Genomic DNA, 25,866 nt, shown 5'->3' with positions numbered 1-25,866 from the left:
TTTTCTTATGTGGGATAAATATTTTTCATTTAATTTAGTAAAAATAAGTAAAATGATTATTTCTTTTAGTGAATGATAATTAAATATTTATTGTCCAAGGTCATATGCGACTACTAATCTGAGAAGCATGAAATAATTACTGTTTTATGATATTTCCCTCTTTCTAGGGTTGCATCTTCTCAGGATTCAAAGCAAATGAGCTTACTCACCTACCTAGACATTTGGATGCTGAACAAATTTATCTTTTTATTTTAAAAGCCCATAACTTTAATGTACGTAAACATTTTATTTTTATTATTTGATAAACTTGGAGAATAAGGCTTATTGTATCTGAACTTTATTTAAAGCAATGGCAAATGAGGTGTTCAACAAGGTTTGATTAAACCTTTGGGCATTAAACCTGACAACAAGAAAGATCAATAATATCTATTAATAAGACCCTGATTACCTGAAGAGAATGTATTAGACTCTGCTACTACCAGAAGTCTGAGGTTGCTAGTGTGTATTGTCTTGGTATGTGACTGTAATAGGTACTTTTCCCTTCATGTTCTGCTCTGTCAGCTCGGTATGTTTTAACCTGCTCATTTTGTCCCTGAAATAACATAAGAGCCTTTCCTCACATCCCCATTGGGTGCTCCTTTTGAGACTCCAAGTGTCCTGGGGAATTCCTGAGTAGTGTCCTTAGAGGGTAAATAAGTGATGAAAAACTGTAGGCAGGCATAGAAAGGTAACTAGATCATAGGGCAGTGATTGCTAAGGATAGTGGGCTGGGAGAGGGGCAGAGCAAATGAGTAAGTAATAGTGATTTGCCACTCACTTGAATGATAGCTATTCAAGTAGCAAGGTTTCTGAAGTCTTGAATAATGCTCCTTGTACCCCCTCCAGGCAGACTTCCTTTCAGACTGCTCTCTGAGATGGAGTCCTAGGTTTCCTTGTCCTTATTGGGATCTGTTCCTCACCTCTCTGTTCCCCATCCTTCTTTTCCTTCATTCTCCCCTGCCTTCCTGTGATGCTTTTTATCCTCAAGACAGAAACCCTGTTGTTTGCTTTTTTCCTACTCTACTCCTCTATAGTTCAAAGGAAGGGATATATGATCAACCATTAAATCAGGATGAATCAGTTCCAGTCATTATTTTCTGTCCCTCTACTCCTCTTATCATGGTGTAGTGTCCTAAGAAGTAGAGTCTGGTTGAACTGATTTGGGTCTCGTGCTTGCCCCTCAGTTAGGGAATTGCAGAACACCTCAATTGACAGCTCCACATAGAATGTTTCAGTAATGGCACTCTTTCTTTTTTTTTACACATTAATTTAAAATGTTTTTCAATTACCTTGTACATTTTATGGGATTTGGTGAGAGGGAGGGCTTAGTTTGCCATCTTGACACAGTCATCTGATCTCAATTTTGTAGAGAAAAATTACAGATTTATGAAGATAAAAAGCGTGGAAAATGCTCATTATAATTATGCCTGAGTCATGAGCAATATTTATTCCTTTCTCTGATTATTTCTAGTTTTCCAGAATTTCCACAGGGAAAAAGTGTTATAGTTATAAAAATTAATTAATACAAATTATTGTTAAAATAATTTTGAGTGTTCTAGACAGTCTGTTTTTTTCTTTCTAATTCAAACATCATTCTGTGTTCTAAGATGAAACAGTATTTTAACCATGGATATAATATACACCCAACAAATACCATGAGGCGATTATATAGATGAGGCATAGAAGTACAGATATGAGCAAATTTGACTATAGGTAACTCAGAAGATGTTGGTGGTGTAGAAGTAGGAACAGAGGGGCGTATGACAAGCAGCTGGGTTTAGAATATTTTGAGTTTGTGTATGAATGATGTATCTGGGCATTGTGATACCACTGACTAATAAATGCTCCTGAGTAAAAGTTTTATTGAATTGACTTGAATGTAAAACAGCCTATATTATGGATATACCTGAGCCACAAGCATAGAGATATAGGCAAATAAAAATTCACAAGAACATTAGCAATAATTTGTCCAACCTAGACTCAATGTTAGGAAATAATGTTCCAAGTCAGACAATCTATAGATCTTAAGTGATGTTTATATGTACTTGTATCAAAAAAGTATCAAAAGGGGGGGGGACCGTTAGTTTTTTAATCAGCTTTTTAATTTTTGGTGGTCAATTTCCCATAATTCTGGGAGAGTACACTTGTTTTGACTAAATATAGATATATTTAGAAGAATTTAGAATTTTCCTGAAAAAAAGCCTTGGCATTACTAAACATAAGTGAAACTGAGAATTAAAGCAATCAAGCTATTAGTTTACACAAAAAAATCTTTATTTGAAATTTCCAAATAATGTAAATAATATTATTCAGTTTCCCCCCTGTATTTCAATTATCTAATTTTCACTGTATGTTTATGTACCTTATATATGTTCTTTGTAATTAAAATGTATTAAATCTAAATTGAAGCTATTACCAATGCACTACGTACTATACTTAGTGTCCCATGAAGTGTCACCCAGGATACCTGATAAATAATTTTCTTGGTATAAAAGTTTGCATGATGTCCTTTCTGCAAACTTGTACTTGAGGAACAGGAACTCAAACATATTGGATTTCATTTAGCAGAATCGTGAACTATACTGGATCTGGTATTTTTAAAAATGTAGTGAATAAAAAGATAAAATGATCAATTGAATATGCCCATGTAAGAATAGACTAATAGCCTCTAGTAGTCATGGTAAACAAACTTAACCTATGTGCCAATTTTATCAGTTGTTTGCGTAGGGAGAGCACTATGTTTAGACAGATTCTAGGTCACCAACAGGTTCAATGAAATACAATTCCATGATTGATTATTGATTTGTCTCTTCAGTGTGAAAGGGTAGAAATTGTGGCATGTATCTTACATTTTTGCTATTCTTTGTCTATCCTACACTGTCATTTCAATAGCTACTAGTCAAATATGGTTATTGAGTATATGAACTGTGGCTATTGTGATTGAGGAACTAAATTTTTTATTTAGTTTTATTTTATTTAAGTATAAATTTAGAAACTAATACTTGATTCAGCTATTGTAAGACCTTTAAGTATGATTCAAGCAAACATTTTATGAAATCTTAATACTCACCTAGTACTTCTGATGAAAATTTATTGTTCAAATTGAAATGTTCTGTAAGTACAAAACACATATAGCACATTTCTAAGACTTAGCACCAAAGAAGATTGTAAAATACTAATAATTTTATATTTATTATATGTTGAAATGACCCGATTTTTAAAATATTGGGTTCAATAAAATATTATTAAAATGAATTTCACCTCACTTTTTACTTATTTAATGAGGCTACTAGAAAATTTAAAATTACCTATGTGGCTTGTGTTAAATTTCTATTGGACAGCATTCGTCTATAACTATTGAATACCATACTCTTAATAAAGCCTATTTACATTAACATTTTATAATATATTTTAATTTTATCCCCATGTTTTTCCCCCCATAGGAAAAACTTTTTAAAATCTGGAGGACCCATTTTCTCTCAGAAGCCTCTATTGCACTTTTGCATGATTCCTTTTGGTGGTGGTTTCTCCATAAATTTAAGGTATAATGATAATTTTAAAATGCCTTTTTTTAAAAGTTGGTTTGCAGCATAATTAGTCATTCAGTAGAGAAAGTGCTAGTGTAAAAATATTTTTCTGGATCCTTTCATAGAGATTAGTTTTTGAGTATTTCACATATGTTAGAAATCCTGTGTGAAGTCTAGAGTTCTTCCAAAGGAGTTAAGACTTTAATATGGAATTCAAAGATCCTGGATCTTTCATTAGTCAGAAAAAGATTACTGAAATGAGATGTTGTGGTGAATAATAAGTTTGTAGCTTTACTCATTATTATCATGTGCTGGTAAACACTAAACAGAAAACACACGCAAATCAGTGACAATTATACAAGGAGTCCACAAACTGGATAGAAGTCTTCAGTTGATTCAGAAAGGTCAGAACTTTGATTAGGGATTGAAAAGAAAAAGCAGGGGTGGGAGAGGTATCAGGGAAACAACATCTGAAAGAAAAGAAACATGGTAATGGTAAGAGAAGGGAAATGAGCAACAAAAATGTCTTAAGTTTGCGAATAATTGAGCCTAGAAAAGTAAAGTATACCAGTGATGGCTGTGTACCCTCTGGATCAGGGAAGGCTGGAAACCGAAGTAAACCAGGAGATCACAGTGTAAGTATCAAAGGGTATACCACCCCATTAAGGAAGTCTGAAGATGAACTCAACACTCTAGCTTTCTAATTACCCACAAATTACCCACAGGAAATTGCTTACAGATTTCCCAAGAAATTTCAGATCATGAATAGGTGATACCAATTTTGTATACAAGCCATTGAGTTAGTGCTTAATGTTAGAATCATTAATGTAATTCTAGTCTAGAGTATTTGTCCTGTATTTCTGATATTGTTAGGAGTTGAAAGAGGCTGTAAGAAGTGGTATATCAACTCCACAAAAGTAAGTACCTATGGAAATTTATGAAAGGATTCTCAATCAGGAGGGTTTCATTAACTTAAAATTCTTTATCTTCATCTGGATCCTGAAGAATTGCTTTCCCACAGTAAAAGGGAAACATTATTTTGCCACTTAAATCAATTAGAACCATATATAACAAGTTTTTGAAGGAAACACAATCTAGCAATATCCCTAGTAACTCTCCTATTAGGCCATAATAACATCTTGTTATCTTGAACAAACATATTTAACACGAAAATATTTTTTATCTTCTATATTTTTAGAATTGTCCTTGTAGTCATGAGGGATTGGAACTTCTTTATCTTTAATAAAAATATTCTCTAGAAACTACTGGCTTCTTGAGACAAATTTAATAATTTAGTAATTTTTAAATGTTAAAATTTAATGGTATTTCCAGTATCACTTATGATTTTTTATATTTTTTGAGTAGCAATATTTGATTCAGCTGCATCAGTATTCTAGGGAATGGAACCAAGGGGACAACTCAGTATTCCGGATCAAATTAAAGCTGAACCTCCAGAGCTAGGAGGTACTTTTCTATGATGTAACCAGAACAGTTCCTCTTTCATCCGTTTTGTTCATTGCATTTCACCTGAGATTTCATTTCATAAATTTCACCATTGATTTTATTTTTCATTATTGAAAAATAATATTTTGAAGCCACTGAATTAGATAGATGACATGACCTGTTAGGTCCCCAACACGCCAAATAAATGTGGTGGGATGCAACACATTGTTATCAGCATTGTGTGGGAATAGTGCTTTCCCTGGAATATTTCAGTTTGTGAGGCAAGCTCCTTTTCCAAGATGTGCTACTTTCTCAGATAAATAAAAAGAACAAGTTCTATTTATACATCCACTTTGTAAAAAATAGTTACCATACTGATTCTTTTCATAATGCCATAGAAATCAGCAGTGATTTTATAATATGAATATAATAAAACCATGAGCTACTTGCACAATTTAATTACCAGTATACAATTTTCACATTGTATAATATGAATAAATATACAATCATCTTGAAGTATAGCATGCCTCAACATACTGGCTTCAAAATTGATTTCAATTGCTTTATGGTCAATATAAAAGCAAATTTCTTTTACTTATGACTTGGAAGATAGTGGTAGCTTGATACAATAGGAAGAATATTGGACTGGAATCCAGAAAATCAAGGTTTAAAATCTGGCTTCTCCATTAGTTAGTGTGAAACTTTGGACAAGTCAAAAAATCTCTTTGAGTTTTGCATTTCTCATCTGAAAAAAAGGTAGAAAATAACATATACCCTGCTTTTTTCCTTAGAGTTTTTGTATGTACCAAAGTGACATGAATATCAAGATACCTTGTGAACCATGAAATATATAAATAGTATATGGTACTCAATTAAACAAAGAGATCTAGCTTTTAAAAATAAGTTTATCCACTTAGTATCTATTTGTTCTTGAAGGTATTGACTTCTCTAAGTCTCTCATAAAATTAAAAAACTACCTACCTTATATGTTTGCTGGATGAATTAAATGAGAAAATGAATGCCAAGTTATTTGTTTACATGTAGCCAGATATAGAGAAGTGTTCAGTAGATGCATTTATTATATTATTGTTATTATTATTGTTACTGTTATTACCGTGGAGAAAGCACAATGTTCCTAAAATTTCTGGACAAAGTATAGGCTAATTAATGACAAAACTTTCCCTGACTTTATTTGACTAGAATCTAATCATTTAAACATGGACTATTCTAAAAATGTATAAAGAGTTGGGCCAAGCATCAAGGAAGATCCTTAACACAAAGTCAGTCAACAATTAAACCGTAGACAAAAGGGATAAACTTACCTTCAGAGTAAACTCATGAAGATGTTCAGATGCCTAGACATTGCAAAAAATTACAAACTATATTAAGAAACAGGAAGATATGGCTTAGTCAAGGGAACAAATAAAAATTCAGAGAAGGCACCAAATGTAGAACAGTTAAAGAAGTTCAAACAACTCTCTAAAATCAAATTCAAGGAGAGGAGGAGAATATGCATAAAGAGATAAAGGATTGTGTGAATATGGAATATGAAAGTGTTCATCTTGTCATAATGTATTATCTCAGTGGCTGGAGACCCACATGACAGACAAGAAAATATTAAACTCCCATTCTGGGGAGTCATGCTGTGTTCTTGGTTGGAGGGGCAAGAACCTCAAGAACATAGGCAGTCCATAATAAAAGCAAACAGACTGATATTTTAAACACTCAGTATTATTACATGTAACATGAACCTTATTCTTCAATATTGAAACTTAGTGGTTACCATAGATTCCAAGGGGAGAGCGAGGGAAGTATAGAATAGATGGAACATAGGGCATTTTTAGGGCATTGGAATTGTTCTGCCCCATCTTGCAATAATGGACAGGCCATTTTAAATTTTCATCAAATCCTTTAAAAGTGTATGGTCCAAAATGTAAACCATAATGTAAACCATTGAGCATGGTTAGTAGAATTGCTTCAATATTTGTACATTGATAGTAACATATGTACCATCCACATGTAAAATGTTAATAAGGGAGAGTGAGAGATAAGGAGGGCATTGGGTATATGGGAATCCCCTATATTTTCTATATGACTTTTCTGTAACCTAAAACTTCTCTGAAGTTAAAGAAAAAAAATAAGACTCTGGGAGAACATATGGAAGGAAATGTCAGTATACATAAAAGCCTATACAGTGAATAAAACAAGGAATAAACAATTTTTTCATTTTTTATTTTTTTTTTTAGTATTTTTATTTTCATATTAATTTTATTTGATTATTTTTTGCTTTGTTTTGGGGGTTTTAGGTTGCAGAAGTGTCACAGCTGTGTCAGGGGAGAGTCACTGGTGTGGGGTGTCAGTGATGGGATGCATAGGAAGGGGTGCACCTGGAGCATGCCTCTAAGTCATATAAATATGTTCAGGTGTTCATGGGATGTTGTCTCAGTGGGTGGAGACCCACACAATAATTGAAAGAATATTAAATTCTCATCCTAAGGAGTCCTGCAACACTCTCTAATAGCAGCAAGAATCCCCTGAGTACATGGGCATTGCCTAGTGAAGGAGAGCAGACCATTACATCAGACCCTTGATACTGATGATTGTACTCATGAACCTTTTCTTGTGAAATTAAAAGTTAGCCTAGTATTATATATTGCCTAAGAGCTACCTCCTGAGTGCCTCCTTGTTGCTCAAATGTGACCTCTCTCTAAGCCAACTCAGCATATAAATGCACTATTTTCCCCCTGGCATGCGAGATGTCTCCCAGGGATTAACCTCCCTGGCAATGAGGGGGATTATTACCAAGTGCTGACTAGTGATGCATCTGGGAAAAAACCTTGAACAAAAGGGGAAAATATTAAATACAAATCAGTTTTTATGGCTAAGAGATTTCAAAGTGTTTTGGGAGGTCATTCCATAGGTTATGCTTATGCACATCTCAACAGGCTCTCATTGACTGCCATAGTAAACAGTACCTCAAACAGCAGGGCTCCTGGGGGCTCTAGAAAGATATAGATACATAAGAAGGCAGACAATCTCAAGAATTCACCACCTTGTCAGCGGGCCTTGCTTTGGAATATATGCTCCCCAATCTAATAGTTAGACACATTTATACTTTCCCTACACATGGCTGTTCTGCCCCTTTTATTTGAGCATATAATTAGCACTAGTTAATTATATGTCCCAGAGACTTAAATCTTCAGTCTATTCATATGCCAGTTGAACCCTGAATCTCAGCAGTGTTGCAACACCTATTCTCAAGTTCATTGCACTCACCCAAGACAACTAACAAAAGCATGATGATGAACAATGCCCATCCCAAAAAACAGAGTGTCTGTAACTGCCAGCAAGACAGTTCCATCCATCTGCCCATGGGATCTAAACCTCCCCTTAATCAGAAACAGAATGGGCATTACCATCCCAAAATCCTCAAATTGGGGAATGAACAATGGACTAAAGTAGACTTACTATTATTCTTGTATTCTATTATAGACTTATTATTCTAGCAATGGAAGAACTTGTATCATTAGTGTGAATCATTTATGTATCATTAATATGATGGGAAGGAGAGGGAAGAATAGGTGTAATACAGAAGCATCTTGGAGACATTGAAATTATCCTTCATGACATTGCAATAATGGATACAGGTCATTATATATTATATCTAAACCTATAAAATTGTGTGGGGCAAAGTGGAAACTATAATGTAAATTATAGTCCATGGATAGTAGCAGTGCTTCAATATATGTTCATCAATTTTAACAAATGTAGCACAGTAATGAAAGATTTTAATGTGGAAAGTATGGTAGGGGAAGGGAATCCCTATATTTTAGATGTAACATTTATGTAATCTAAATCTTTTTTTTAAATCTTTAAAAAAAACAAAACCTGTGAGCCAATAAAATCTTGCTTTGAAGCCACACACACAAAAAGAGGGCAATGTAGTGGGAGCCACTGTGGCTCAGTGGTTGACTGCCAGCTTCCCACTTATGAGGTCCAGGCTTCAATCCCCAGCCCCCCTACAAAAAAAGAAGAAAAAGGACAATGTGTGAGCATAAAGAAGAATTTGATAGTATAAAAAGAAACATAATAGAAATGATGGGGATGAAAGGCTCAATACTAGGGATTAAAAATACACTAGAGGGAAGCGAACTTGGCCCAATGGATAGGGCATCTGCCCACCACATGGGATGTCCACGGTTCAAACCCCAGCCCTTGACCCATGTGGAGCTGGCCCATGTGCTGTGCTGATGCATGGAGTGCTGTGCCACGCAGGGGTGTCCCCTGCATAGGGGAGCCCACGTGCAAGGAGTGCACCCCATAAGGAGAGCTGCCCAGTGTGAAAGAAAGTGCAGCCTGCCCAGGAATGGTGCCACACACATGGAGAGAAGACACAGCAAGATGACACAACATAAAGAAATACAGATTCCTGGTGCCACTGATAAGGATAGAAGCAGTCACAGAAGAATACACAGCGAATGGACACAGAGAACAGATAACAGAGGGGCTGGGGGGGAGGGGAAAGAAATAAATAAAAATAAATAAATCTTTTTAAAAATGCACTAGAGTTACACAACCACAGATTTGGGGCAGAAAGAATCAGTGAACTAGAAGACAGGACAATCAAAATCATACAGTCGGAATAACAAATAGAGAAAAGAGTAGGAAAAAACTGAGCAGTGTCTCAGGGATTTGAGTGACACCAAAAGTGCAAAAATGTTGTGGATGTCCCAGAAGAAGAGAATGGAAAGGGAGCAGAAAGAATATTTGAGGAAACAATGACCAAATATTTCCCAACTCTCGAAAGACATAAGAAGTACAACAAATGCCATACAGAATAAAACCTAATAGACCTACTCCAAGACACTAACCAGAATGTCAAGTGCTAAAGATAGAGAATTTTTTTTTTTTTAGTTTGGCCAGTAATTTAATTTATTAAGGTAGGGAGGGAAGAGAAATGGGAGAAAATAACAGATCATGGGTCCCAAGTAGTGAGGAAAGGTTGAAAATTGATAAAGGAGGCTGATTTACAGACTACAATTCCCCATTATAGATTATAAATGCACAGGTTTTACTTGTGTGGTGACCATGGCAGGGAAAAAACTGTGATAGCTGGGCACAGAAAGCAGGAACAGGCACCTGTACCCGCACCAGGACAGGGCAAAGGCAAGAGAGCAGGAAGTCTTCATGCTTGCTTTTGTATATGTGTGTGTATGAAATTTTTTTTTTTGCTGTTTCAAAAGAAGTTTTATTTTTGTATTATCTTTTTTTAAAGATACATAAATCACACAAAATGTTACTTTAAAAAATATAAGAGGTTCCCATATACCCCACTCCCCACACCCCTACTCCTCCTATATCAACACCTTCATTGATTGCATTTGATGAATACATTTTGGAGCATTGCTACACAGCATGGATTATAGTTTTTGTTTTAGTTTATACTTTCCCAGTCCATTCAATGGGTTATGGCAGGATATATAATACCTTCATCTGTCCCTGCAATATCATTGAGGACAACTCCAAGTCCTGAAAATGCCCCAATATCATAACTCTTTCCCTCTCCCTGCCTTCAGCAACTCCTGTGATCACTGTCTTCACATCAATGATATAATTTCTTCCATTGCTAGAGTCACAGTAATTCTATAGTAGGACACCAGTAAGTCCACTCTAATCCATATTTTATTACTCCATCCTGAGGACCCTGGGATGGTGATGTCCACTCCACCTCTAAATTGAGAGGCAGCTTAGATCCCACATGGCTGATGGATAGAATTCTCCTGCTTGCAGTTTTAGACTTTCTTGTTTCGCTGGAGTGGTTGATAATCTTCACCTGCCTGTTAGCTGACCTGGGTAAGTCCAATGAATCAGAGAGTAGGTTTTGCAACTCTTCTGAGGCTCAGAACCCAGCTGCCACATAGATAGGCCATAGATTAAAGTCTCCTGAGCATACACCAACCCCAGTGCCAACCACAGGTTCAGTAAAAGTGGCAGAAGAGGCATGCCTACAGTGGTCATATCTGAGTCCAATTCCAACACACTCAGGAGCACAAATTCCAAAGTAGGGCCCACTGGCAAAGCACTGAACTCCAGAGCCATCTGCCATGACTGTAGGACCCAGATGTCTCTGTAGCCCTCAGGAGCACCACTACCTGGGGTTGTATCTACTTTGGCTCTCTCTGAGATCCTGCTGAGATGTGCATAAGCATGACCCCTCTGATTATCTCCCAATTCATTTTGAAGTCTCTTAGCCATATAAACTCATTTGTCTTTGCTATTTCCCCCTTTTATTCAAGGTCTTTTTCTAGTTGCATCACCAGCTGGTGCTTGGTAGTAATCAGCACCAGGGAGGCTTATCCCTGGGAGTCATGTCCCATGCTAGGGGAAAGATAAGGCATTTACATGCTTAATTTGGCTTAGAGAGTGGCCACATTTGAGCAACAAGGAGGATTCTGAAAGAAGCAAGAGTAAAGAGATTCATCACATAAAAGGGGTCCTCAATAAGACTAAGTACCAATCTCTCATCAGAAACCATGGAGGTGAGAAGGCAATGGTATGATATATTTAAGGTAATGAAAGAGAAAAACGTCTAGCCTAAAATTCTTGATTCAGCAAAACTGTCCTTCAAAAATGAGGAAGAGTTTAAAATAGTCACAGATAAACAGAAACTGAGTTTTTGAACAGGAGACCTACCCTACAAGAATTACTAAAGGGAGTTCTGCAGGTTGGAAGGAAAAGACAGGAGAAAGTGGCTTGGAATAGTGCGAAGAAATGAAGACTATCAGTAAGGGTAAATAAAAGATAAATAGAAAACACAATAATATTGTATTCTCAATATGCAACTCTATTCTTTAATTCCTTTAAGAGTCAGAATATAATTAATCAAGAAAACAGTATATTTCCTGATAATGTACATGCAAAATATAAAGTGATAAAGTGGGACAAAATCAACATGAAGGGGAAAAATAAGGATATGGGAACAAAGAAGGTGTATGGTATTGAATCAAGGTTAGTATCTTCAAACTAGTAGGTTATAGATGTAGGTTGTGTAATATAAATCCCAGGGTAACCACAAAGAAAGTACTATAAAAATATATAGTAATAGGATAGAAGAAGGGATCAGTAAGATATATCACAAGACATCAACTGTACAGAAAAGGAGATTGCAGTAAAGGAAAAGACAAAAAAAGGATATGACATATAAAAACCAAAGGACAAAATGGTTGAAGTAGGTAATGCTTTTACAGTATAATACTGAATGTTAATGGAGTAATCTCCCCAATCAAAAGACACAGAGGGCAAAATGGATTTTCAAAAGCATGATCTAACTATATGCTGTTTACAGAAGAGTTACCTTAAACATAAAGACACAAATTACTTGAAAGTCAATGATGGAAAAAAATATTCCATGCAAATAGTAACTAAAAATGAGTTGGTGTAGCTATACTAAAATCAGACAAAATAGACTTTAAGTCAAAATGTGTTATAATAGACAAAGGAGAAGACTATATATTAATAAAATGAACAATCCACCAAGGAAAATAATACCATAAATATTTATGTACCTAGCAATGGTGCCCCAAAACACAATGAAAACACTCATAAAACTGAAGGGAGAGGGAAGCAGTTGTGGTTCAACTGATAGAGCATTTGCCTACCATATGGATGGTACAGGGTTCAATACCCAGTGCCTTCTGACCTATGTGGTGAGCTGGCCCACACACAGTGCTGCCACGCATAAGGAGTGCAATGCCACACAGGGGTGTCCCCCATGTAGGGATGCCCCACATGCAAGGAGTGCACCCCAGAAGGAGAGCTGCCCCACACACAAAAAAGCACAGCCCACCCAGGAGTGATGCTACATGCAGAGAGAGCTGACTCAGGAAGATGATGCAACAAAAAAAGTGACACAGTTTCCCAGTGCCACATGACAAGAATGCAAGTGGACACAGAAAAACAAACAGCAAATGGACACAGAGAGCAGACAACAGGGGAAAGGAGAGAGAAATAAATAAAATGAATCTTTAAAAAAATGGAAGGGAGAAACAGATAACTCTACAATAATAGTTGGAGACTTTAATACACCACTCTCATCGATAGATAGAACATATAGACACAAAATCAATACGGAAACAGATAATTTGAATAATATCATTACTGAACTAGCCCTAACAGACATGTATAGAACATTGCAACCCCATACAGCAAGACATGCATTCTTCTCAAGTGCACTTGGATCAATCTTCAGGAGAGATCACATTTGGGATCACAAAACAAGTCTCAGTATATTTAAAAAGATTAAAATTATACAGAGCATCTTCTCTGACCATAATGGAAGAAAGCTGGAAATCAATAACAGGTGGAGAACTGGAAAATCCACAAATAGATGGAAGCCGAATAACATACTCTAAAACAATCAGTGAGTCGAAGAAGAAATTGCAAGGCTAATCAGTAAATAACTATCTAGAGACAGATGAAAACAGGAACACAATGTATTAAAACATGGGATGCAGCAAACGAAGTGCTGTGAGGGAAATTTACTGCATTAAATGCTTACATTAAAAAAAAAGACAGAGCTAAAATCAGAAAGACCTAACGACACACCTAGAGGAACTAGAAGAAAAGAACACCAACTAATCTCAAAGCAAGCAGAAGGAGAGAAATAAAGATTAGTGCAGAAATAAATGAAAATTAAAATTTTAAAATGGAGAATTAACAAAACCAAGAGTTGGTTATTTGAAATGATCAATAAAATTGACAAATCCTTAGTTAGAATGACCAAAAAAGAGAGGAGACACAAATAAATAAAATTAGAAATGAGAGGGGGAAGATTTCTACTAACCCCACAAAAATAAATAGGATCAAAAGAGAATACTATGAACAATTGTATGCTAACAAATTAGACAACCTAGATGAAATGAACAAATTCCTGGAAACACGTGAACAACTTACACTGACTCTAGAAGAAATAGAAGTCCACAAAAGATAAATTACAAATAAAGAGATTGAGTAAGTCATCAAAAACCTTCCAACAAAGGAAAGCCCAGGACCAGACTAACTTTACAGGTGAATTCTACCAGTCATGCCAAGAAGAATTAATACTAATCCTGCTCAAACTCTTCAAAATAATTGAAGAAGAGGGAACATTACCTAACTCATTCTTTGAGGCCAACATCACCCTAATACCAAGGTCAGATAAAGATACAACAAGAAAAGAAAATTACAGACCAATTTCTGTCATGAATATAGATGCAAAATTCTTCAATGAGATACCTGCCAATTGAATGCATTATATGGCATGATCAAGTGGGTGTTATACCAGGTGTGCAAGGGTAGTTCTACATAAGAAAATCAATTAATGTCATACACATTAACAAAATGAAGAGAAAAAAGCACATGATCATCCCCATTGATGAACAAAAGGCATTTTACAAAATCCAGCATCCTTTCTTGATAAAAAGCACATACAGCCCTGCTATTTGAGGTAATATTTACTTTGGCAGTCAGTGAGTTCCTGCTGAGATGTGTATAAGCATAACTTCTGAAATGATCTCCAAACTCACTTTGAAGTCTCTTAGCCATATAAACTCATTTCTTTACTTTTTCCCCCCTTTCGGTCAAGGTCTTTTTCCAATTGTATTGCTAGTTGGTGATTGATAGTAATCCTTCAGTGCCAGGGAAGCTCATCCCTGGGAATCATGTCCCATGCTAGGGGAAAGGTAATGTATTTATATGCTGAGTTTGGCTTAGAGACAGTCCACATTTGAAAAACAAGGAGGGTCTCAGGAGGTAACATTTAGACACTCTATAATAGAATGATAAGTTTCAATTTCAAAAGTAAAGGTTCATAAGTAAAGTCATCACAATCAAGGGCCTATCAGTGGTATAGCCTCCTTCGCTAGTCACTGCCCCTGCATACAGGGGATTCCTACTGTCCCATTAAAGAATGTGGCAGAGCTCTCCATGATGGGAACTTGATATTTCTTTAGTTATTTTGTGGATTTCCCCCCATCACAACAATGCCTCATGAATATTTGAACACATTCATATGCCTTATAGGTATGTCCCAGGTGAACCTCCTCCCACACATCCCCCATCTCCAACATCCCACACCAATGATACTCCCCTACCATGGCTGCAACCCTTCTGTGATCCAAAACCTCCTTAAAATTGAAGCCAATAAAATAACTAAATACAATTAATAGAAAAATAATATAATGATGGTTTTTAAAATAATAAAATACAAAAAAATTTTTAAAGTTTGAAATAATTAAAAATATTAAATTAATTTTTAAACATTATATCTTTCATCAGTGTAAGATCTGCTGTCCTGTATGCACAGTGACACCAGCCTCCATTTATTTGCCCAGTGTGCTATTTCTTCATCTTGTCTTCAAAGAAGCCTTAGGTCACAGAAAAGTCACATACAGAGTATACGTGATTCCCATATATGAACATCCTCTCCCCTTTACCCCTTTCCCCTATTAATAATATTTTATGTGTGGATAGTATATTTATTACAATTGATGTACAGATACTGAAACACAGCTACTAACTGTGGTCAGTGATTTACATGTGGTTTACATTTTGGATCATACACTTTTATAGATTTTGATGAAGTTTGACGTGTCTGTATCCATCCTTGCAGGATCATGTAGAGCATTTCCATCACCCCCAAAATGTCCTGTGTTCCATCTATTCTATTCCTTCCTTCTCCCATTGGTACCCATGGTAATCAGCAAGATTAATTCATTGAAGGGCCAGATTTATATTCAATGCAACAACATTGAAGACTTGACATACTGGCCTGTCCTCCAACTAGGCATGGCCCATGCTCCCAAGAGACTCCTGCCCCTCTACTTGAAACCATAGCACGACTCCCCAGGATGGGAGTTCAACACTTCCCCACCCATTATGTGAGTCTCCAACCCCTGCTACAACACACCATGACAAGATGAATGCTACACACTCCCCAGAAGCCTACCCCAGGTACAATCTTCCCTGAGTGCCCCACACATCCAACACCCTAAACCGGTAACCCTCCCCTGCCATACCTACCAAAAGAACATTCCCAACATTGCTGTCTGAACCACACATCTGCAAATCCCCAGAGTTCACCCACTCCTCACCCAACCCTTGCCCCATTTCCATGGGCAGTCCAACCCACCCTCCCCACCCTAATCTCCCTCACAGACCAGCACAGCATAGCCCAATAGCATCACTGCACCACTGTTATGCCCATCCACTGCACAACTACACTCCTCCACCTCATCATAGATCTGCACATTTGGGCATTGACTCATAACCTTCTTCTCCCTCCCTGTCTCCCATAAACCCATCCTCCAGACTCTGGCTCTGTGAGCCTGCTCAATTTGCTTAATTCATATCAGTAAGGTCATGTAATATTTGTCCTTCAGTGCCTGGCTTGCTTCACTCAATATAAAGTCTTCAAGATTTGTCCATGTTGTCCTATGTTTAATACTGCATTCCATCTTACAGCTGTGTAATATTCCATTGTTATGTATGTACCACAATTTGTTTATCCACTCATCTTTTGGACATTTGGATTGTTTCCAACTATTGGCAATAGTGAATTATGCCACTATGAACATTAGTGTGCTTATATCTGTTTGCATCCCTGCTTTCAATTCTTCTGGGTATATACCCAGTGGTGGGATTGCTGGATCATATGGCAGTTGTATAGTTAGCTTCCTGAGGAACCACCAAACTGTCCTCCATAATGGCTGCAGCATTCCGGATTTCCACCAGCAGTAGATAAGTGTTCCCATTCCTCTACATCCTCTCCAATCTTATAGTCCTCTGTTTTTTTAAATAGCCACCTGTCTAGTGAAAGATGATATCTCATTGTAGTTTTGATTTACATTTCCCTAATAGCTAGTGATGTTGAACATCTTTTCATGTGCTTTTTAGTCATTTTTATTTCTTTGGAGAAGTGACTATTTAAACATTTTTAAATTTTTTTTTACCAAATCAAGTTTTTATTTATTTTTTTACAAAAATTTTTCTTATTTTTTACCAAATTAAGTGTTTATTCATATTAATAAAGCGTAAATCCATCCAAAGTGTATAGACTATGGTATTCAGTGTAATCACACAATTGTGCATTCATCACTTCAGTCATTCATAGACCACTTTCATTATTCCAATAATAATACTAATAATAAACAAAAACCAGACAAAACTCATCACCACTCCGTCTCTCTCTGTTTCTCCTTCCATATATAGCTATTATTGTTTTTCCTTCTCTCTAGTGTATGTGTATTTATATTTCCTACAAACAGTCGTATATATGTAATATCACCTTTATTTGTGTTTTACATGAGGTTTTACTATCTATACAGTCCCATGTTACAGTTTTTAGCTTTCATTCTAAAAATGTACTTGACTTTAGATTTTCCTTTCCACAACTGTCATACCAATACAATAGCATTGCTGGTTACAAACACATGATATGTTTTCCTATTAATTTCCAAAGATTCCCATACAACCTTTTTACCAATTCTGCACAGATTAACCCTCAGCTTTCCATTCTGTAACCCTCCTATTTTCTGGTGACCTATATTCTAATTATTATTTTTTAAATCATTTTTCTCTCTTTTTTAAAGATACATAGATCACACAAAATGTTACATTAAAAAATATAAGAGGTTCCCATAGACCCCATTCCCCACACCTCCCACTCCTCCCACATCAAAAACTTATTTCATTAGTGTGGTACATTCATTGCATTTGATGAATACATTTTGGAGCACTGCTACACAGCATGGATTATAGTTTACACTGTAGTTTACACTCTCTCCAGTCCATTCAATGGGTTATGGCAGGATATATAATGTCCTGCATCTGTCCCTGCAATATCATAGAGGACAACTCCGACTTCCAAAAATGTCCCCATATCACATCTCTTTTTCCCTCTCCCTGCCTTCAGCAACTCCCGTGGCCACTGTCTCCACATCAATAGTATAATCTCTTGCATTGCTAGAGTCACAGTAATTCTATTGTAGAATACCAGTAAGTCAACTCTATATTTGATTCCTCCATTCTGAGGACCCTGGAATGGCAATGTCCACTCCACCTCTAAATGGAGAGGGGTCTTAGATCCCATGTAGCTAATAGATGGTATTCTCCTGCTTGCTGCTGTAGACTCTCTTGGTTTCTTACTGTGGTGGCTGACCATCCTCACCTCCTTGTTAGCTGATCTAGGTAAATCCAATGAACTGGAGAGTAGGTGTTGCAACTCTGCTGAGGCTCAGACTTGCCCAGTTTTTAAATGAGTTGTCTTTTTATTTTCAAGGTGTAGGATTCCTTTATATATGCTGGATATTAGGCCCCTATCAGATATATTGTTACCAATATTTTCTCCCATTGAATAAGCTGCCTTTTCACTTTCCCGACAAACTCCTTTGAGGTGGAAAAGTTTTTAATTTTGAGGAGGTCCCGTTTATTTTTTCTTTTGTTGCTCATGCTTTGGGTGTAAACTTCATAAAGCCACTTTCTAATACAAGATCCTGTAGATGCTTCCCTACATTATCTTCTAGGAGGTTTATGGTATTGACTCTTATATTTATATCTTTGATCCATCTTGAGTTAATTTTTATATAAGGTAGGAGGTGATATTCTCTCATCCTTTTGGGTATGGATATCCAGTTCTCCAAGCACCATTTGTTGAAGAGGCCATTCTTTCCCAGTTCAGTGGGCTTAGTGGTCTTGTTGAATATCAGGTAACTGTATATGTGAGGATCTATGTCAGAACTCTTAATTCAGTTCCATTGTTCGGTATGTCTATCCTTGTGCCAATACCATGCAATTTTGACCACAGTAACCTTGTAGTGTTTTAAAGTCAGGTACTGTGATTCCTCTGATTTCATTTTTTTTTTCAATATATATTTGGCTATTCAGGGCCCCTTGCCCTTCCAAGTAAATTTCATAGTTAGCTTTTCCAATTCAGTAAAAAAATGCTGTGGTAATTTTTATTGGGATTGCATTAAATCTGTAGATTAGTTTGGGTAGGATCAACATCTTAATGATATTTAGTCTTCTTATGTATGAACAAGGAATATTCTTCCATTTATTTAAGTCTTCTTTGATTTCCTTTAACAGCATTGTGTAGTTTTCTGAGTATATGGAGTCATCTCGATGCTACAGGTGGTGCAGACAGCTCAGGAGTTTGGCACCCTGCCAGCGGGCTCTACTTTGGAGTTTGCACTCCCAAGTATGATAGAGTTGGACTCAATTGCATTTTCCCTGTGCACGGCTCTGCTGCCCTTTTGTTTGAGCTGATAGTTGGCACTACAGTTAATAGTTGTATGTTCAGGAGACTTAAATATTTGGGACTTGGCCCAGTGGTTAGGGCGTACGTCTACCACATGGGAGGTCCGCAGTTCAAACCCTGGGCCTCTTTGACCCGTGTGGAGCTGGCCCATGCGCAGTGCTGATGCACACAAGGAGTGCCCTGCCACGCAGAGGTGTCCCCCCGCGGAGGGGAGCCCACATGCAAGGAGTGCGCCCCATAAGGAGAGCCGCCTAGCGTGAAAGAAAGTGCAGCCTGCCCAGGAATGGTGCCACACACACGGAGAGCTGACACACAAGATAACGCAACAAAAAGAGACACAGATTCCTGTGCCGCTGACAACAACAGAGGCAGACAAAGAAGATGCAGCAAATAGACACAGAAAACAGACAACCTGGGGTGGGGGGTGGGGTGGGGAGAGAAATAAATAAATAAATAAATCTTTAAAAAAAAATATTCGGGTGTGTGTCCATGTGCCAGATGGGCTATGAATCTCAATGGACTTCAGAACCTATTCTCCAGTTCATTTGACTCACCCAGGACAACTAACAAGGAGATGATGACTGTCAGTGACCATCTCAAGGAGCAGAGAGAGTCTTCAGGAGTTAGCAGGAGAGTCCTGTCCCATCTGCCCATGGGATCTAAGCCCCCTCTCAATAGGAGGTGGAGTGGGCATCACCATTGCAGAGTCCTCAGGATTGGTGAGTGGATGATGGACTACATTAGACTTACAGTTTTTCTACTGTAGACTTGTGATCCTAGCAATGGAAGAACTTTTATCATGGATGTGGAGGCAGGGGCCACTGGAGTTCCTGAGGGGATGGAGGGAGAAAGATAGGTGTAATTTGGGGGCATTTTCGGGACTTTGGAATTATCCTGAATGACATTGCAATGACAGATGCTGGCCATTGCGTATCTTGTAATAACTTGCAAAAATGTGCGGGAGAGAATGTAAACTACAATGTAAACTATAGTCATTGCTTAGTGGCAATGCTCCAAGATGTATTCATCAACTGTGGCAGATGTGCCATGCTAATGAAGGATGTTGTTAATGTGGGAGGGAGTTGGAGGGATGAGGAGCAGGGCATATGGGAATCCCCTATATTTTTTGTGTAACATTTATATAATCTAAGTTTCTTTTAAAAAATAAAAAAGTAAAAAAACAAAAACAAAAATAAGAATAGAAGGAAACTTCCTAGTGTGATAAAAAGCATATATGAGGAACCCAAAACTAGCACCATACTCAATGCTGAAAGACTGAAAGCTTTCCCTCTAAGATCTGAAAGAAGACAAGAATGCCCAATGTCACCACTGTTACTCAGTTTTGTACTGGAAATTCTAGCGTGATTCTTTTCTTAGGCAAGAAAAAGAAATAAAAGGCATCCAAATTGGAAAGGAAGAAATATAACTTTCAATATTTGCAGATGACGTGACCCTATATGTAGAAAGTCCCAAAAGCTACAACAAAGCTACCAAAACTAGTAAATTAATTCAGGAACGTGGCAAGGTACAAGAGCAACACACAAAAGTCAGTAGTGTTTCTATACACTGGTAGCAAACAATCTGAAGTGGAAATTAAGAATAAAATTCCATTTACAGTAACAACTAAAAGAATCAAATATCTAGGAATAAGTTTAACCAAGAATGTAAAGGATTGTGCACAGAGAACTATAAAACATTGCTAAAATAAATCAGAGAAGACCTAAATAAATGGAAGGACATTGGGTGTTCATGGATTGGAAGATTAAGTATCATTAAGATGTCAATTCTACCCCAAACTGATTTACAGATTCAATGCAATCTCAGTAAAAATTCCAACAGCCTTCTTCAAAGAAATGAAAAAGCCAATTATCAAATTTATTTGGAATGGTAAGGGGCCCTGAATAGCAAAAAATAACTTATTAAAAAAGAACAAAATTAGAGGACTCTCACTGACTTTTAAGCATATTAGTTTGCTACAGCAGTAAAAACATCATGGTACTGACACAAAGGTAGACATATTGACCAATGGACTCAAACTGAAAGTTCCCAAAATACACCCTCACATCTATGGTCAATGTGAAAAGACAGCCTATTCAATGGGAAAAATATTTGGAAACCACATTTTGGATAAAGGTTTGAATTCCATGTTACATAAAGAGATCATAAGACTCAAGGATAGAAAGACAAGCAACCCAATCCAAAAATGGGCAAAATATTTGAATAGACATTTTTCTAAAGAGGAAATGCAAATGGCTAAAAAATCACCATCACTAGCTGTTAGGTAAATGCAGATCAAGTGTATTTGGCTCAACTGCTAGAGCATACACCTACCATATATGGGAGGTCCAATGTTCAAACCCAGAGCCTTCTGACCCATGTGATGAGCTGGCCCACACTCAGTGCTGATGCATGCAAGGAGTGCTGTGCCATGCAGGAGTGTCCCCCGTGTATGGGAGCCCCATGCACAAGGAGTGTGCCCTGCAAGGAGAGCTGCCCCACGTGAAAAAAAAGCACAGACTGCCCGGGAGTGGCACCATACACACAGACAGATGACAAAGCAAGATGATCCAACAAAAGAGACATGGATTCCCAGTGCCGCTGGCAAGAATGCAAGCAGACACAGGAAAACACACAGCAAATGGACTCAGCAGACAATGGCAGGGGGCGGTGGGGAGGGAGGGGGCATACAGGGAGAGAAATAAATTTAAAAATAAATCTTTAAAACAACAACAACAACAACAATGAACTATCATTTCTTGCTTTATAGAATGGCCATTGTTAAAAAAACACAGAAAACTACAAGTGCTATATACAGGATGTGGCAAAATAGGAACACTCCTTCACAGTTGGTGAGAATGTAAAATGGTGTACCCTGTATTTTGGCAGATCCTCAGGAAGCTAAACATAGAACTGCCATATGATCTGGAAATCCCATTACTAGGAATATATTCAGAAGAACTGAAAGCAAGGACATGAACAGACATTTTCACACCAGTGATCACAGCAGCATTATTCTCAACTGCTAAAAGATGGAAACAACCAAAGTATCCATCAACTGATGATTGGATAAACAAAACATTGAATATACATATGAAGGAATATTACTGAGCTATAAGAAGCAATAAAGTCAGGAAGCATATGACAACATGGATGAACCTTGAGGACATTATGTTGTGTGAACAAATCAGACACAAAAGGACAAATATTGTATGGTCTCACTAATATGAATGTAATGCAATGAATAAACTCCTGAGTTATAAGCTATAGAGTATAGGTTGCTAGGAGATAGTATGTGGGTTTAGAAAGGGGAGCTGTTGATGAATGTATATAGAATGTTTAATAAGGGGGTTTGTAAATATGGGGAAACAGTTGATGGTAACATTATAATGAGTATAAGCAACACTGCTGATCTATAAATGTGATTGTGGCTGATAGGGGTCATCTAGGGAGGTTAATATCAATTCAAAGAAAGCTAGAGGGTAAGCTGGGGACTGAATAACAGTGGTTTGGATGGTGGATGATGATTGTGGTTAATAGTACAAATATAAGAATATTCCTCTAATACAACGTATTAAGAATAAGGAGAAACAAAGGAAAAATAAACTATTGTCACATATAGACTAGAGTTAACAGTAATATTTTAATTTTTTTGCAGCAAAGGCAAAGAAGGTACTATATCAATAATGGCAGATATAAGGGGATATGGGATGTATTAGTCAGCCAAAGGGTGCTGATGCAAAATACCAGAAATTGGTTGGTTTTATAAAGGGTATTTATTTGGGGTAGGAGCTTACAGATACAGGCCATAAAGCATAAGTTATTTCCCTCACCAAAGTCTATTTTCATGTGTTGGAACAAGATGGCTGCCAACATCTGTGAGAGTTCAGGCTTCCTGAGTTCCTCCCTTCCAGGATCTTGCTTCTCTCTGGGCTCAGAATTCCTCTCTTCCTGGGGCTTGCTTCTTCCTGGGCTCAGGGTTCCTCTCTTCCTGGGGCTTGCTTCTCTTTCCTCTGTGTGCTTACTTCCTACGGCTCCAGCTTAAGGCTTCAGCATCAAACTCCAACATCAAAAACCCTCAACTCTGTTCTTTGCCATGCCCTAATCATAACTTAATCACATCTAGGTAACGACCAGATTACAAACATAATCCAATATCTATTTTTGGAATTCATAACCATATCAAACTGCTACATGGGATTTTTACTTTTGGAGTAATGAAAATGTTCTCAAATTGACTGAGGTGATGACAGCATAACTCTATGGTGAAACTGAAAGGCACTGAGTGTACACTTTGGATGGATTGTACAAGGCATGGGACCATATAGCACAGTGAACACAGTGGTGGATGGTGGACTGTGGTTAACCATACAAATATGAGAATATTTTCTTAGAACTATAACACAATACAAATACTTGATGTTAATAGTAGGATGGTCTTAGGAAAAATAAACCGAATGTAAGCTATGGATTACAATTACCAGTAATGCTATGATAATGTTCTTTCACCATTTGTAAGAAGTGTTCCAAAACAATGTAAAGTGCTGGTGTTGTGTGATGTATAGGAATCCCGTACAGTAGCATGATTGTTTTGTAAACTCACAACTTCTCTAATAAAAAAAAAATCAGTTACTGCGTTTTTTCTGGGTCTAGATAGTGCCTCACAGTTCTCCAGGTGCTTTTCACATTTCACCCATTGTGAGAACATTAAAACAATCAGAATTTTTAAAAAGCATGGTACTGGTACAAGAAAAGATATATTGACCAATGGATTTAAGTTGAGAGTTCAGAAATAAATGCTCACATCTATGGGCAACTGATTTTTGACAAGGCTGCCATATCCACTCTTTAGGGAAAGAATAGTCTTTTCAACAAATGGTGCTGGGAGAAATGGATATCCACATGCAAAAGAATGAAAGAGGACCCCAGTCTCACACCATATACAAAAAGTAATTCAAAATAGATCAAATACCTAAATATAAAAACCAGAACTATAAAACTCCTAGATGAAAACATAGGGAAGCATCTTCAGGAACTTGTGATGGGCAATATTTCTTAGACTTTACACCCAAAACACAAGCTATGAAAGAATAAATAGTTAAATGGTACCTCCTCAAAATTAAAGCTTTTGTGTCTCTTAGGACTTTGTCACAAAAATGAAAAGGCAACTTACTCAATGGAAGAAAATATTTGGAAACCAATGACTTGTTAAGGGCTTAATATCCAGAATATATAAAGAAATCTTACAACTCAACATTAGAAAGACAGCCCAATTTAAAAATTGGCAAAAAACTTCAATAGACATCTCTCCAAAGAGATATAAAAAATGAATTAAAAGTAGATGAAAATATGCTCAACATCACTAGCTAATAAAGAAATGCAAATCAAAACCACAATGAGATATAATTTCACACCCAGTAAAATGACTACTATTTTAAAAAACAGAAAATTAGAAGTGTTGACAAGGATATGGAGGAATAGTTTCTCTCCTTCATTGCTGGTGGAAATATGAAATGCTGCAGCTGCTGTGGAAGATAGTTTGGCAGTTCCTCAGGAAGCTAAATATAGGATTACCATATGACCATGCAATCCCACTGCTGGTATACACACAGAAGAACTGAAGAAAGGGCCTCAAACAGATATTTGCACACTGCCGTTCATAGCAGCATTATTCACAACTGCCAAAAGATGGAAGCAACCCAAGTGTCCTTCAACCCATGAGTAGTTAAACAAAATATGGTATATATATACATTATGGGATATTTTTCACCCATAAAAAAGAATGAAGTCCTGATCTATGTGACAACATGGATGAACCTTGAGAAGATTAGGTTCAAAGAAATAAGCCAGGCCAAAAAGGACAAATATTGTATGATCCAATAACATGAACTAATACAATGACTAAGGATTTGAACATACATTTCTCCAAAGATACACAACTGACCAATACACACATGAAAAAGGAATCAACATCATTAGTATCATTAGCATCATTCCCTAACATCGTTAGGGAAATGCAAATAAAAACTATGGTGAGATGCCACCTTATACCTATTAGAATGGCTATTATTTTTTTAATGGAAAATATGTGTTGATGAGGTTGCAGTGAAATAGAAACACCTTGTACTTTGTTGGTGGGAATGTAAAATGGTGCAGCCACTGTGGAAAATGGTTCAGCACTTCCTCAAAAAACATAGAACTGCCGTGTGACCCAGAAATCCAATTCTAGGCTTTTACCCATAGAATTGAAAGCAGGCACTTAAATAGATATTTGTATACCACTCTTCATAGAAGCATTAATTACAATTGCCAAAAGTTGGAAGCACCCAAGTGTCCATCATCAGATGAATGGATAAACAAAATGTAGTATATATATATATACATACAATGGAATGTGACTCAGTTGTGAAAAGAAATTAAGTTCTGATAAATGTTATATCATGGATGAACCTTGATGATTTCAGCTTGAGTGAAAAAGGCCAGAAACAATGGACAGATATTATATGATTCCACTTTTATGAAATAACTAGAACACGCAGATTTATGGAGACAAAAAAGTAGGTTACA

General features: G+C 36.9%; 1 protein-coding gene across 1 annotated transcript in view; it reads left to right on the top strand.

Moving 5' to 3' along the window:
* The window catches only part of FAM227B (family with sequence similarity 227 member B), a 276,142-nt gene that overhangs the window by 23,909 nt on the left and 226,367 nt on the right, over nt 1–25,866 (top strand). Inside the window, exons 7-8 of the mRNA XM_058294176.2 lie at nt 168–272; nt 3,483–3,581. Coding sequence (XP_058150159.1) covers nt 168–272; nt 3,483–3,581 — 204 coding nt within the window. The remainder of the gene's footprint in view (nt 1–167; nt 273–3,482; nt 3,582–25,866) is intronic.

The sequence above is a fragment of the Dasypus novemcinctus genome, chromosome 3 (genome assembly GCF_030445035.2).
Source record: "Dasypus novemcinctus isolate mDasNov1 chromosome 3, mDasNov1.1.hap2, whole genome shotgun sequence".
In the NCBI taxonomy this organism is placed as follows: Eukaryota; Metazoa; Chordata; class Mammalia; order Cingulata; family Dasypodidae; genus Dasypus; species Dasypus novemcinctus.
The sequence above is the reverse complement of the archived record's forward strand: the minus strand, read 5'-3'. Positions and strand labels throughout refer to the sequence as shown.